This window comes from Delphinapterus leucas, chromosome 10, assembly GCF_059928025.1.
Source record: "Delphinapterus leucas isolate spDelLeu-1000000601 "Yukka" chromosome 10, BTC_Dleu_Yukka2, whole genome shotgun sequence".
NCBI lineage: Eukaryota > Metazoa > Chordata > Mammalia > Artiodactyla > Monodontidae > Delphinapterus > Delphinapterus leucas.
Window position 1 is genome coordinate 53,536,616 of NC_143138.1, and position 15,439 is coordinate 53,552,054.

General features: G+C 36.0%; 1 protein-coding gene across 19 annotated transcripts in view; it reads right to left on the reverse strand.

Moving 5' to 3' along the window:
• Positions 1-1,472: 1,472 nt before the first annotated feature.
• Positions 1,473-15,439, reverse strand: part of CLASP2 (cytoplasmic linker associated protein 2) — a 178,148-nt gene continuing 164,181 nt past the window's right edge. For 17 of the 19 annotated variants that reach the window (XM_089918983.1, XM_089918981.1, XM_089918984.1 and 14 more), the window contains 5 exons: positions 10,067-10,260; positions 9,437-9,565; positions 7,053-7,259; positions 5,872-5,988; positions 1,473-3,594 (listed from right to left, as the gene is read on the reverse strand). In XM_089918983.1, coding sequence (XP_089775109.1) covers positions 3,508-3,594; positions 5,872-5,988; positions 7,053-7,259; positions 9,437-9,565; positions 10,067-10,260 — 734 coding nt within the window. In that variant the 3' untranslated portion in view covers positions 1,473-3,507. Of the gene's footprint in view, positions 3,595-5,871; positions 5,989-7,052; positions 7,260-9,436; positions 9,566-10,066; positions 10,261-15,439 lie in introns of those variants that run through there. The other 2 variants (XM_089918997.1, XM_089918994.1) reach the window with 2 other exon arrangements.

Below are 15,439 nucleotides of genomic sequence, written 5' to 3' on the forward strand. Positions count from 1 at the left end.
TTAAGTAATTAGTATATCTTTAAATAAGGATTGTTTTTCTATATTTAGTAATTTCATAGTAAAGGCATCTATAAAATTGCCAAGCAGGAAATAATCAGAGATGTGCCAAAGATGTAGCTATTTGTTATAGGAATATCCAGTGAAGATCAACAACCCAGGATTATGCTGCACACATACCAATGAATATTTTGCTGCTGTTAGAAGTCATCCTATAGAAAAACAAAGAAGGAATATATTCAAAATGTATTGTTTGTTTTTTTTTTGCGGTACGCAGGCCTCTCACTGTTGTGGCCTCTCCCACTGCGGAGCACAGGCTCCGGATGCGCAGGCTCCGCGGCATGTGGGATCTTCCCGGACCGGAGCACGAACCCGTGTCCCCTGCATCGGCCGGCGGACTCTCAACCACTGCGCCACCAGGGAAGCCCTCAAAATGTATTGTTAAATACATGCACAGAACAGAAGCATTCAAAATCTTAGCTAATTCTAATCTTGTCATTCTCTGGTTAACAAAACTTAATGTTCCCTTACAGTTTTCAGCATTAAATCAAATTGATTATCTTAGCACGCCAGAAAACAACAACACAGATCATCTAAAGTGGTGCTATGAGAGGTAATTTTTTTCCTTCAGTTTTTCATTATTTTCCAAATATTCCACAATAGAGATGGATAACTTTTTAACTGACAGGTTTTTTTAAAGCTTAATTCTAGACCTTTCATTTGCATGGCTATAAAACTATACTGATTAACTGCAATAAAATGAACTAAAACAATACAGGAAGCAAAGATGTCAAAGGTTAAATTAAAAAAATAACCTCATGTATTATGGAATAACATTAATCCTCATTTCTATTCACTGTAAATGTTTTTCTAAATTAACAATAATAAGAAACACTTGAATTTACAAATAGATCTGGCCTGAAGATTTTAGTTTTTTACTGTAAGACATAACTTGATGAAAAGTCATTTTGACCTGAAGTTTATAACAAAATATGAAGGAATATAGCAAATTTACTCCAAATATGAAACCTCAGGTTCAAATCATATCTTACTTGAAAATGTCAGAAGTCTATTACAGATTCTGAAAACCCACAAGAAACAAACATGTTTTAAAACCTGGAATTATGTGTTTTAATTGGTGCTCAGCAGCGTGGGTAAATGAATGACACTGATGATTAGCTTAGGGGAGAAAAGCAGAAAGAAAAAAATTTAACCAGTAGCTTTTTATCACCACTCTTTAATAGCTGACATCTTAATATGTTTCTGGAATGAACAAATTAAAGGTATTATATATAGCAATCTGAATAGTCAACAATAACTTTCTTATAGTCTTATCAACTGAAATAACAGAATTTTAAACATGACTTAGCTTTCACTTCGTCACATTAAACCATACTCTTCTGTTACTCAGTTCATTCATTTCTTGAGTGCCTGCCTTTAGATGCCAGGTGTTTGATCTAAGTTTTCAAGTAGAGTTATTATTCAGCTTAAGCGACTCTATTTAGTTGTCAACAGTAGTTAGAGCAGGACCTTAAAGAAGAGGTCAAAATTAGATCAATGTTTAGATCCAAAATGATTATAAAACATACCAAAGGTCATGGAACATAAAGCATTACTGAGACGAGTTCAATGTTTAAAATACCTTTTCTTTTTAAGGATAAGCTATAATATATACATGCATATAGAGCTATATACATTGGATTGTGGCTGCTACTCCTGACAGATCTTTTCTCCTTGGATGCACTTACAAATTCATGAGAATACCACTGAAACAGGACTTTCTAAACATTTTTAAAAACCTAGTTATGAGTTAAGTGACTTGTCACACAGTGAGACGGAAAAACAACTGATATACATTGTTAATTTGTTCAAGTAATGTTATGTACAGTTTTATTGCCAGTATATGCACAACAGTAAGCATAGAACTATAAATACACAATGTAATTAACAGTAGAAAACAAAATTGTTACAGATAAAGGGGGGGATATAGAGAAACTATTTTCCTGCTGCTAGAACAAAAAGGAAGGAAGGTAAAAGCCTATCACAAATCATCCATTCAGAACTCTTGCCTTAAATTCTTTACATACATTTCTACATTTTTTTGATTAAACAAAGAAAGTACAGATAACTCTGTAACAAAAGCAAATTGCCTCCCTAATAGGTATTTGCCTTTCCAGTCAAATTCACTTTATGTTAGGATTTTTTAAAAAGTCAAGATGAGAAATCATTAGTATCCTGGTTCCAAATTACCAAATTTGCCTTCCACCAAAACTGGTAATTTTTGAAAGTTGGTTGCACATGAAAATAAGAGGTGTAGCAAAAGGTGATTAAAAAAATTTGTTAAAAAGTAACAGAAAATCACCCTTTTAATAGTTTTCCAAAAGACACTATAGGCAGCAGCTCAGTTAAAAGTATTAGCCCTGAAGAGGTAGAGAATTTGAGCCCATTATACAAAGATAATAACCTTGGCACCATCTTCTCTCTCATCAGGATCAATGTTTTCAAGTAAGACAATTTCATGGTAAAAGGAAACCAGGTTCCACCATTTAAAGAAAAGGTGCTGGTCGACTCCCATGTCTCAATAATTAGTTTGTTTATTAAATGAGAAACAGAAGACGGTCAAGGACACACATGCACTTGATTTTTTTTTTATGTTTCCATTATCAAGTTTATTCATAAGTGAATTTGATATTAATAAATAAAAAAAGCATCATTCACAACAAAGATAAACAAACCAAAAAACCCTGCAATGAAACCTTCTATTTTAATAAGTAACAGGAAAAACACAGGCTGATGATTTGGTACAGCTTTCTTAAGGGATCATAGAGGGGACATGGTTTTAAATAAAGATGGCAAGATCAACAACCAACAAAGGATATCAGCCTTACAGAACTGGCTGATTCTGTAACATTTCTTTGAGGTCTTAGTTTTAAACTACAGATCACCCCAAAGAAGTTGCAACTAATTAATGACGTGTATCACCATCACACCAACAGAGTCCAGCTGTAGTTCAGATTAGTCCTGCTTTATTTCACATCATTTCAATATTTCTAGCATAGGACATGATACGGAACAAAACTCAAAGTAGCAATAAAAATATTATTCTGCATTTGAATAAAGGCCAAAAAATGTTTTAGACTGTTAAACTTTTAAAGCTTTAAGCATTCCTGTTTAACCAGCATTTTAAAAAATGTATACAGTCATAACATTGGCAAGGTTAATGGGAGGACAAAGAAGTAAAACATGTGAAATGATGAATTAGATTAAAAATTACTTTGTATTGACCAACTGATGTTAATACTGCTTCTTTTGAATTTGGAATAACTATCATAAAAGTTACATGCAGACTGAGGATAGCCCTCTGTTACAGAAAATACAAAACAAAACAAAAAACTAAAACTGGGAAACAATGGCAACTTCCAAAAGATGTATTTGAAAATTTCCTTTCATTGATGAGGGTGGTCTGTCTGTCCTTTCTTTGAGAGACCTGGTTCACTTCCATCAGCTTCACTAACTTTGTCCAGAAACATCAGTAGTGGGATCAGCTCCTCCAGAACCCGTTTGTGCGCGTTTGATGTAAAGATTCAGTAGCTTCATCTGCAGATTCAAGCCAAACACGTCATTTGAGAAAGCTGCTCTCAATTACTGTAAGATGCTCATTAAAAAAAATTATACATATGTGAGCTTCAAAAGATATTTTAGACTGAGGGGTTATTATAACGCCCCAGTTACTGTTGATCATTAAGAATTTCAAAAAAAAAATTTTAAGTCTCAGTTTGTTCAGGACAGTATTCTAGCATGCCTTTTCAAAAAATGTTATAGTGATAACATACAAAACTTAGAAAAAGAAGTCACCATTAAGACAATAATGATAAACATTTGAGCAGTATGTGCTATACAATATACTGCCTTAAATTCTCTCTTTTTATCTTCACAACATTTTACAGATGAGGAAATCGAGATACAGGATGTGCCATCCCTGCCTAAGGTCATAGGGGTAGAGAGAAGTGGGCCAGGAGAGGCAATTAGGCACTTGGGCTCCAGCACCAAAGATCTCAGACAACTACATCACTGCTCTCCTAACAAGAATGTTTTTGATTTCTCTGTGTCATTTTGCAGTCTTTATTGTATGAGATCATATTTTTATAGTTTGGAATCAAAGCACATCCAATTCTGTTTTCTACTTTTTTTTCACCTAATGTCATTCTCAGATATTTTTCCTACCTACTGTCTTCACATGGCAACATTACTACCGGCTGCCTAGTATTCTGGTAAAGTGCTGAATTTTAATTCTTCTACAGACAAATCTGGATTATCAGGACCTAACTTAAATTTATGACAAAACTCTGGATACATTTTTCTCTGAAAACCACTTTGTTGTTCAAAGTTTGCTTTTTTAACATTCTCTTTGACCGAAGGGTTTTTAAACCTGGTGTCCACAAGATTCAGAGGCTCACTGAACGCTCCCCGCCCCCATGAAACTATGCGTAAAATTTATCTGTATGCATTTATTTTTCTTGGGATGAGATTATAGCTAAAGCTCAAAGTGGTCTGTAACACAGAAAAGGTTAAGAACCACTGCTTTCTCTTTCTTTCTTTCTTTCTTTCAGCCATGCCACACAGCATGTGGGATCTGAGTTCCCTGACCAGGGATCAAACCTGCGCCCCCTGCAGTGGAAGCACAGAGTGTTAACCACTGGACCTCCAAGGAAGTCCCTAGAACCACTGCTTTAATCTATCTATAACTTGTATAGGTATTTATTGTAAGGTATATACCTGAGCTCTTTTTCTTTCTATGTATTTTTTCTTCCCTTTGCTACTTAAAAAATAAATTTGATTATAGTAATGACAACTGTTAGGATTGGGGGAAACTTTTTATATGAAGGTGAGTGTCTTGCCAGTTAACTGGTTCATAAACCATAATTCAACAATCATAGTTTATCCTCACCCCTTAGAACAAATTTCAAGGTTTTGATAGTATCAAAGAAATGAAGAAAGCAAGACTGATTTTGTGTTTTTTTGCATCTTAAGGACTAATTGGAAAATTTACTTTAACATAACAAATCAAAGTTAAACATTTATTGTGATCATAATAAGAACAGAAAGAGGAAAAACAAATACTTGATTACCATAGTTCATAAAGGAAAATTTTTTTAATGTTCAATTGTTCCATATTTGGGGGCATATATAAATCCATGGATATATAACTATTATTTATTCTTAATTAAACAGCCTTTGGGGGTAAGGATTTCGGAGTGGGAGTGAGGAGAGTCAGTTGGTGATCAATAAATAACCAGAAGCTGTAGGCATTTTTTTCACAGCAGTCTACCAACCACCCTACCAAACCGCTGACCTCACCTGAGTAACAGATGTGAAAGTACAAACAGCTAAACTGCAAACGGTAAGAGGAATAAGTTGGATTTGCAAAGCTTAATTAAAATCCGAATAACAAATTTACTCTTTTTATTTAAATTAATTAATTAATTTTTGGCTGCGCTGGGTCCCCGTTGCTGCACGCAGGCCTTCTCTAGTTGAGGCGAAAGGGGGCCACTCCTCGTTGCGGTTTGGGCTTGTCATTGCGGTGGCTTCTCTTGTTGTGGAGCATGGGCTCTAGGCACGCGGGCTTCAGTAGTTGTGGCACGCGGGCTCTAGAGTGCAGGACCAGCAGTTGTGGCACACGGGCTTAGCTGCTCCACAGCACGTGGGATCTTCCTGGACCAGGGCTCAAACCCATGTCCCCTGCATTGGCAGGCGGATTCTCAACCACTGCCCCACCAGGGAAGCCCCCAAATTTACTCTTTAACACACTCAAAGAACTAAATTTTGAAGAAGGACCCACAGCCACCATCTTTAGAACAGAGCAGCACTACTTACTTTACTGCCAGTGAGCTGACTGAGATGTGGTTTTAGTTCATCACCAATTACCGCATGAACAGCCACCAGGCAGAAGACACAAGCTTTCCGAACACTGCTCTCCGAATTATCATAACCCTGGGAAGAAAAGTCCTTGTTAGCACTCCTGTAGGATCTGAGGAAAGTACCATTCCACAGAGACAGAAGTGCAACTCAAAGAGGAGATCCCAAGTATGATGAGGAGACAGAGCTTTACTGACTGGACAAAGTTAATTTCTCACCTTTTCAGGCAGAGACATGCCCTTCCCTCCTCCACCTCCCCTTCGGCATCCCCACTCCACTGTCAGGCTTCCTTATCGGGTTCTTTCTTACTTAGCTTGGAAAGCTGCAATCTTCTGACTCTGGGGCTGCCCCTCTGCCAATCCACCCTGCCAAAGTCTCTGAATTAACCTTCCTAAAGCATTCAGCTGTAGTGAATTCAACAGCTCCTCACTATTGAATAAAACCTAAACTCCTTGGCCTGGCAGTCAAGGTACTCCTGTAATCCAGGCTGAATTAATCTTAACATCTGGCCCATCCCTACCATTACTCTAAGTTATTCATCCAACAAACATTTATTCAGTACCCACTATATGTATGACACACACCTATTATGTATATTCTGTTCTTAGCACCAAAGCACAGATAAGAAAGGAAAAGATCTGGATCTTATCTTCAAGCACCTCACAATTTAGTAGTATTCGGCTTAGAACAGTCACAAAGGTAATACTATAGAAGCACAAAGAAATGAATGATTAACTCTCTTCAGGAGGGATCTTAATATACATACTATGTAATATTAGTCATTAAAATTACATTATAGAATATTATTTATTGGATGGAAAGAGTTCACAATCTATGATTAAGTTAAGCAAAGCATGTTACAAAATATGATTTTTTTTAAGTATTTATATGTATGGGTTTGTATGCATAGGAAAAAAACCACATTAAATGGTAAGTTACCATGCTAAATGGTAAGTTTTATGTTATGTATATTCTACCACACACACACACACACAGCTAATTACAGAAAGTCTTTGCTCCGAACACCTAAGACAGCAGGAAGGCTTGGTCATGCCACTAGTGTTGCCTGGCAAGTGCCTAAAATAACCGAGTCCCAAATGTATCACACATAGCTTATTCCTCCAAGCTTTGCTGCTTACCTGTATTAGGCCTGGCATAATCTCTGGCAAAAGCAGGTTAAGGGTTTCCTTGGAAACTCTCTCTATCACTTTTGTTTGCATTTTGATTGCAGCCAGATTAATTGGGTAATCTGCAGTTTGGATGATGGGACAAAGCACTTTGATGCACTGCTCCGGACTGATTGAAGTGGCCAACACTGATGCAGCTTCCTCAGCAGATCTCACCACCTAAAACAAAGAGTTCAACATTTAGCAGGGAAGTAATTTTGTAAAACGTATACTGTGGCTTGGATGTATACATTTCATGAAATAAGTCCTAGGACGTGATATCTGGGATTTTCTTTGAAAACACTAAACAAACAAACATAAAAGGTGAGGGTACAGATAAAACAGGTTTGGCAAAACGTTGATAACTGTTGAAGCTAGACGATGGAAACATGGTGCTTTTTTACATCATTCTTCCTTCATTTGTGTTCTCTTAATGTTGGCTTGATTCAGTGATTAAAAGCAACTTTAACATGATATTGTGGTCTAGTTCTGCAGGGGAGTGGAGGCTCTGTCCACCTAGACTACACTGTGACTGGAGTCCTCTGCATCAGCCACGCTGAGACCCTGGTCATTGTTAGGACCCTCAACTCCAGGAGGGCTTGTGCCTTTTATCAAGTTATTAACAAAATAAAATAAAAATCATTTCATTAATATGTTATCAAGTTAACAGGCTATTTCCCCTACTGTTCATAATGATTTTCTTTCCTTCTATATTGGACTTGGGGCGGGTAAAACACTGGTTCTGCAATCAAGAGAAGAAACAATTATCTATATTTTTATTGGAAGCTGTAATCTCTAAAGATGGTCTTGAAAACATGTAAAAATTATTGCTTTTGCTGCTACTTTGGTATTGTCTCATTTGTGCTCTCAATCTGTGAGAGGTACTTATAAAGGTATAGTGGAAAATACACTGCAAGTCAGAAGACCTAGAGCTAATTTCAGCTCTAACAGCTTAAGAATGTCAATTTTATCTTTGGTAAAAACTGGTATGCTACAAGGCCTTATTTAGGTCAGAAGGTGGATAACTAAAGTACAAATATTACATAGTTTTTTTAAGCCTTCAGCAAGATGCTACAGATGTACCACTACTAAACACCAAGTGGATTTTTTAAAAAATCGGATTAAAAATCCAGGTAGATTTAAATCTTATGGCTCACTCTCCTATAAGATTCACAGTCACAGCTTCTGAAAAGTGAATTACCCAGAGGGTTTCGATTTTTTTCATATCCTCACCAACATTTCTTATTATCGTTCTTCATCATGTGTGTGAAGTGTGGTATTTCATTGTGGTTTTAGCTGCATTTCCCTAAAGATTAATGAGGGTGAGAATCCTTTTATGTGCTTATTGGCCATTTGTATATCTTCTTTGAAGAAATGTCAACTCAGATCCTCTGCTCGTTGAAAAACTGAGTTATTTACCTTTTCATTGTTGAGTTATGAGAGTTCTTTATATATTATGGTGGTTAGTCCCTTAGACATGATTTGCAAAAATTTTCTCCTATGTTATGGGTTGTCTTTTCACTTTCCTGAGAGCATCCTTTGAAGCACAGAAGTTTTAAATTTTGATAAAGTTCAATTTACTCTTTTTTTCCTTGTTGATTATTTCTGCTTTTGGTATTGTATCTAAGAAACTATTGCCTAACCCAAGGTAACAAAGATTCACACCTATGCTTTCTTCTGAGAGTTTTACAGTTTTAAATCTTATACTTAACTTTAATCTATTTTGTCTCACTGCTGTTTTAACTCTCTTTTTTTTGACTTGTCTTTTGCTTATGTATTGCTCTGATGCTTTCTCTTAGAGTTGCAGTCCCTATTTGAAACTTGCTTTTCTAATTATTTTAATAGAAGTCCTTATGATTATATCATCTCACTGGTTATCTCATCAGTGTCATTGGTCATGATGGGGATATCATGACTATAATGTAACAAGACAGGTTTACAGGACTCTTTCAGGAAAGCTGTACTCATTGTTTTACTGAGTAACTTTTAACAGACATCTAGCTCCTACAGGCAATTTACCACTTTAAAATAACAATGATTCTTATCTTCATTAGTTATTTTAAAAAAACAAATTCTTATTGGTAAATGGAAAGTGAAGTTAAGATTGGTGAACTCTAAATGGAAATCTACAAGTGAATTATAGGAGAAAATGAAATCATATAAATTATATCCTAGAGCTCACCTATTTTAGGTAAAAGGCCATGGTATCAATATAATTCGTTAAACAGAAAAGATTATATGTTTGCTTCTCAATCAGATACTACCTTGAACATTAAGAAAATGCTTGCTAAGAGTACTTTCAAACAACGTTTGTATGTTTCACGCAATAATATCAGAAGTACTGTCAGGTCACTTACCTCCTTATGAGGATCTTTATGTGCTTCCAGTGTTTTCATGACAGTCAGTTCTGCATAGTTTTTAAATCTTGCTGGTTGATGCCTTAGGATTTCTCTTAAAACCTTTAATGCCAAAGCCCTGATTGTAGGCTAAGAAGAAATATTTTAATGTTTTTAATATTTTGGGTTGTAGACGATCTTTATATTTTCCATTTCTGTAACTTAAGGGTCTTAATATGGGTTGGGGGAATTGCAGACAACTGCATAAAATATGCGGTATATTACACAATTAAGTTTTCACATCTCTAGTTGAAAACTAATACTTCTTAAAGAAACCAAGAACCACTACATTCTATTAAAAAGGAAGTTTTACTTTTGAACAACTAATTCAAATATGCAAAAAAAAAAGTACTCTCCTATAAAAATTTTATCAGCAACCTTTCATTTTCCCTGTTGTCAACTGTTGAAAATCATTGAGCTGCTTGGTTGGGAAGAAAAAGTACTTTACAGTGAAAATTTCAGGCAGAAAGAAGCAGCAGAAAAGACTCATTTTCCCAATTTCCAAATCTGTGTAGCACTTGATTAATAGGCAATGACAGGCAATCCAAGACAGGAAAAACAGGCTATTGTTTACATATTCTGCCGTTTTACCTCTTTATCCCCAAGGGTTTCAAGCAATAAAAGTAATATTGTTTTGAAGTGTTCATCCCAAACACTGAAAGATTCTTCCTGTGTCAGTTTCATGAGTTCATAGAGGGCGATTTTTCTTTCTTCTACACGTTCATTATGGTTAGACAACTCCTTCAATAACTCTGCAACCAGGTCAGAATGGTCTAGGGAAAGATCTGTCATAAGGACATGATGTTAATTCTGTAACTTTATAGGTCAACTTTCACAAGTATGGGGATGACAACGTTATAACATCATGAACACAAACAGAAAGTTGCTTGTAAAAAAAAAACCCCAAAACAAAGAAAAATGACCAAGTAATATTCTTTTCCATTTGTCATTCCCAAAACCTCAATGCTAGTTTAAAACCATTTATAATAAAAATTCACAGGAGAATTGTATAATGAACCCCCACGTGCCCATCACCCAGATTTAAAAATTATTAAGATTTTACCATTCTTACATCATCTTTGTACCCCCCCCCCCAACTTTTTTTCTGAAAAATTTTTAGCAAATCCCAAATGTATCATTTCATCCTTACACACTTCAGCATGCACTTCTATGTTGTCATGCCAGGAGGCTCACAGTGTCTGGGTACTCAATTTTCAGCGATACTAATAAATGATCACTGGATTTAACTGGTAACAACTTGATCCCACCATTGTAAAGTTCCCCGTCAACCTTTTAACTAATGATTTCACCCACTGATGTTGCTAAATCAATTATTTTATTAGGAGTTAAAAATGGGTTGGAATTCTTCTTTGAGAGTGAGTTTATCAACTAGAGATATTTTGATTGCCCTGAAATACTGCTTGATAGAAAAGGCAGAATACCTAATATGTTTCCCTTGAAATTTCTAAGTCAAGAGTTGGGCCCAGTGGTTATCAAGGAGTTTTCATTTGTTTTTGCTTTCTTTTTTTAAAGTATAATTATGAACTCATGAATTTTATGAATGTTAAAGGACACATTATTTTTCAAAGTCATGAGATAATGCTTTGAGAAATCTTTGTAGGAAAGACAGTTAAACCCAAAAGTTCACATTAGAACATTAAAAAATACCAGAGCTCTTCCTAAATTCTTTTGATGATAAAATACATGATAAATTCAGGTTTGAGGGACTTGGGCAGGCATTTGCTTGAGCTTGTGCCATAGATTCTTTTCCCTTCTAACTCATTCTCTGGAATAAAATAATCACAGAACATGGTGCCTGAGCCTAGAAGGTACACCTGGGGTCACTCCCTCTCCCAAGTCTCCAGGAAAGACAGCTAACACTGTGGAGCTGTATTCTCCATGGCTTCACTTGGCATGAGTATGCTGGCCTTTTGGAGAGGGTTGCTGCCTACAAAAGGAAATGCTCAAGAGGAAAGAGCACTTTTCCCAAAAATGAACTTTGAGGTTGTAGTTTGCCACATGGTTCACAACTGGTCCATAAAAACAGAAGCTACTGTGCCTCATCCTGCCAGCTGGTTAGCCACTGACCTAGGGATACCAATGGCCTGACATTATAGGTCTCAGGGAACCCACAACTACAAGTAGGGAAAGAAAAGTTATATTTCACTTAAGAGGATTCAGAAACCTGAGGAAAGGAAATCAAGCTGAACTACTAGAACAGATGACTTCTACTGGAACAAAACTAACAGATGATAGGGAAGGGAAATTGAACCAAAATGTAATGATAATATTCACTGCCTATAAAAAAGGAAGTTTGTTAGGACAACTTTTGTGGAACTATAATAAGAGCACGAAGAACTTCTGGTCCCCAAACACTCATACACAGAGCACAAAATGTGATTACTGAATTTAAAAACTTGAGATAATCTGGAAAGAATGATCACTGAGGAGAACTAAAGTAGGGTTTTGGAAGATCAGGAAGAACCTCTGCAAAATGCAGAGCAAAACCATGAAAAATGAGAAATTTGAGTTCAAAGATCTTAACTTGGAGAATAAAAACTGTCTTATAATAATTTCATTTGTATAGACCAACATTAGAACAATACTGCCGGCTTAACAAGAACTACTGCAGCAGGATCAATACATCTGTATAAACCACTCAAAAATCACTCCTGTGAAGTTACATTATCAGACTTTCAAAGATGTCATAAAATCATTCTGATAAGAGTATATTTTATTTCAGCTGAATCAAGGGAAATCTCAAGAAAATGCTTTGTTTCAAAGGAACTCAGTTCTCCTCTTCATGAATATAGGCTTTGTAATTAGAAGATAATTAGAAATGACTTGTCATATAATGGTCTGGACAGATGACTGACAGGAAAATAACTTCTGCCAAAGAAAGCACATAAATTATTTGTTAAAAACTGAACTATTTATGTCATACAAACGAGATAAACCTAACGTACTGAATTAATTAAGATAAAGTATAATCAACTGTATTTCCTCTTCTGACACATAGAAGCATTGTTGTTCTGTGAAAAGAACACAGGCTCTGGAGTCTCACCAAGCCTCTGCCCCTTAGCCTTTGTGTGATAGGAGCACACTCTCAATTATTGTGGAGGCTGGGTTTTCTTATCAGTAAAATGGGAAAACAGCACGTACTTCCTAAGGTCATGGTGAGGACCTGGGCCTGAAATGAGTCTCCCTTGAATAACAGTATCACCCTCACTAGAGGTAGTACATATTCTGGAATATTATAGTCCCTGGTAAACTTTACAAAGGTCATAATTAGAACTGGCCATTAGTGGGTTTGACTTGTTAGTTTTGATAAATGTATCACTAATGTGTGTATCTGTCTGTAATATGTACAGACACATCTGAGTAAGAGAGATACTTCATAAGTCTCAGAATTTTAAAACAAATTCCTACTTGAACAAAATAATTATCTCCCGCCAAAAGTTTTATATCTTAAAAACAAAATAAGGAGAAATTTTACTTGGGGGCAGGGCATAAAAGAAAAATTAAAACAGCAAAATGGAGGTCAATACGTTAAAAAAGATAATGTCAGCAATGTTTACAATAAAATAATGTCAAATAAGGTCTTCCCCACCTCAAATTTAAAAAAGAAAATAGACAGTAAATGAAAACAATTGCTATATGAAGCTTGGAACAACTACTATTTTGGTGTAACTGAAGGCTTATCTATCTTCAAATGTTTCAGAAGTCAATCAAGTATTATGCTGTGAAGAAATAACGTTCTCAAGTTCAAAAATATTCTACCCAGTTAGGTTTCAGTTATATAATTTCCAAAGATATTTTCCTTTAACAAATGAGAAATATATGATCCTTAGTAAAGGAGAAGAGAATTAGACAATAAGGGGGTGATCTTGCTAAGTTGTCATAATTTTGGCTTTGTGGTACTTGTGATATATCAAGCCTCAACATGAGAAACTGGTAAAAACACAATTCCTCAATCTCATAAAATGAAGATATTTTTCCATTTATCAAAATTACAGGCCTGGGGACAGATTCCCAGGCAGAGTACGGAGGGTTTCCACACGTGAGAGTGGGAAAGATAGGGTTTCAGAGCTCAGCTAGAACAAGAAGCGTGTCCACATGTAGTGGCAACCAGGTGTGATGTGTCAGAGCCCAAGCAGAATGGCACTGAGGCCAAGGAAGTTGAGGGTGGAATGGTAGAGCCCAGCAGGGTGAGGAGTGCATCCGCGCAGGTGAGGAGGTGGTGGCAGGGATGGAGAACTGGCTGCACACAGGAGGACTGATAAAATAAGTAAGTATATTCAAGATAACGGAAGTCAGGTTTCTCACAGGGGGTTATTAATATGGAAAGGGAGAAACTAAAATTAACCTTATGGTGCTAGACTAGAATTGGAGTTATTGGTATAAACACATAGCTTTTGACAGATACAGCAATAGATATAAATCAGCGTGCATGTGTGTATACACATGTACGTGTGTACACACACACTCCCTAGCTCTAGTCACTTAAGAGGTCTGGGGAGTAGTGATGTCCCACCAGCATTGAGTACACCTAGTGCCCAGACTTTAGTCTTTAAAGACCATTTTCTGTTAAAAGAAACCAAGGATCGATCCTTGGAGAAATGGTTGATTCCAGGACTGAAGCAAGGACGGTATAAGATTTTGCTGTGTCAGAATGTAAGAATGGGGACATGTTAAAAGGACCCAAAAGCCAGCTTGAATGGGATCCTGATGGTCAAATTAAGGACAATTTGAGCATCAAAATAAATAAAAACAGTTAAACATTATAGCCCATTGAATACAACAGGAAACTATGTGTCTGTACAGTTATAAATATTTATTTTTTTAAAATAAATAAAATTTAAGTTTAATGAGGAACAGGATATTTACAGTTTTAAAGTACCTCTCCACAAAACACTTATTAATTACAAAATGAGTAACTTCATAGTGGAGAAGCCAGTTAGCAGCACCATAATCAAGTGATCAAAATTACATCACCAATCTTGGGGCAAAGGGAAATCATGTGTTAGTTGAAAGATGCACTGACACTTCTGTGATACGCATGCCAAGAGTACAAAATCTGAATCCAATCATCAGAAACATCAGACAAACCTAAATTGAGGGAAATGCTACAAAATAACTGGTCTTTAACCATCAAAAGTGCCAGGGTCATGAAAGCCAAGAAAAGACTGAACACTGAAGGAGACATGATGATTAAATGCAACAGACATTCTGAACTGGATACTCCACTATAAGATATTATCGGGACAAGTGGAAAAACTCTAAGGATGGGTAGTTATTAATGTAGCACTGATAATTCCCTGACTTTGATGAATATATTGTAATTATGCAGGAGACTGTCTTTGTTTATAGAAAGTATGTCCTAAAGTATTTGAAGTGATGGAGCGTCAGTTTGGCAACTTACTCTCAGATGGTTCAAGAAAAAGTTCCTTCTACTGTACTCCCAACTTTTAAGCTTTTGACTATTTTGAAATAATACTTAAAAAAACACCCCTACATATATATATATATACCTATATAGTGCATATATATGTGAGATATACATATATATAGTGGAGCCGAAGCAAGAAATGTCAGTTGTGACCTCTGTGCATAAATACTTTAAAACCCATTTAAATTAAGCTGCTAAAGCTAGGTCTCAATCACCAGGCTGTTGCTACTATGCAGGGTTCCAAGGGCACTTTGCTGCTAGGTCCAATTCATACACTTCTGTTATGCTGCTATCATGACTAAACCTCAACAGCATAGTCAACAATTTATGATAGATTAAAATACACCAAAGTGCATAATTGTGGCGATTTTATAGATTCTTATGTAATTTAGACAGTTTGGTATGTTGTCAGAATTTTGCCTTTGTGATATATGTGATACATTAAGTCTCTTAACATGACATGTTGGCCAAGATATGATTCATTGACCTCATTAGTAATCAAAGAAATTCAGAAG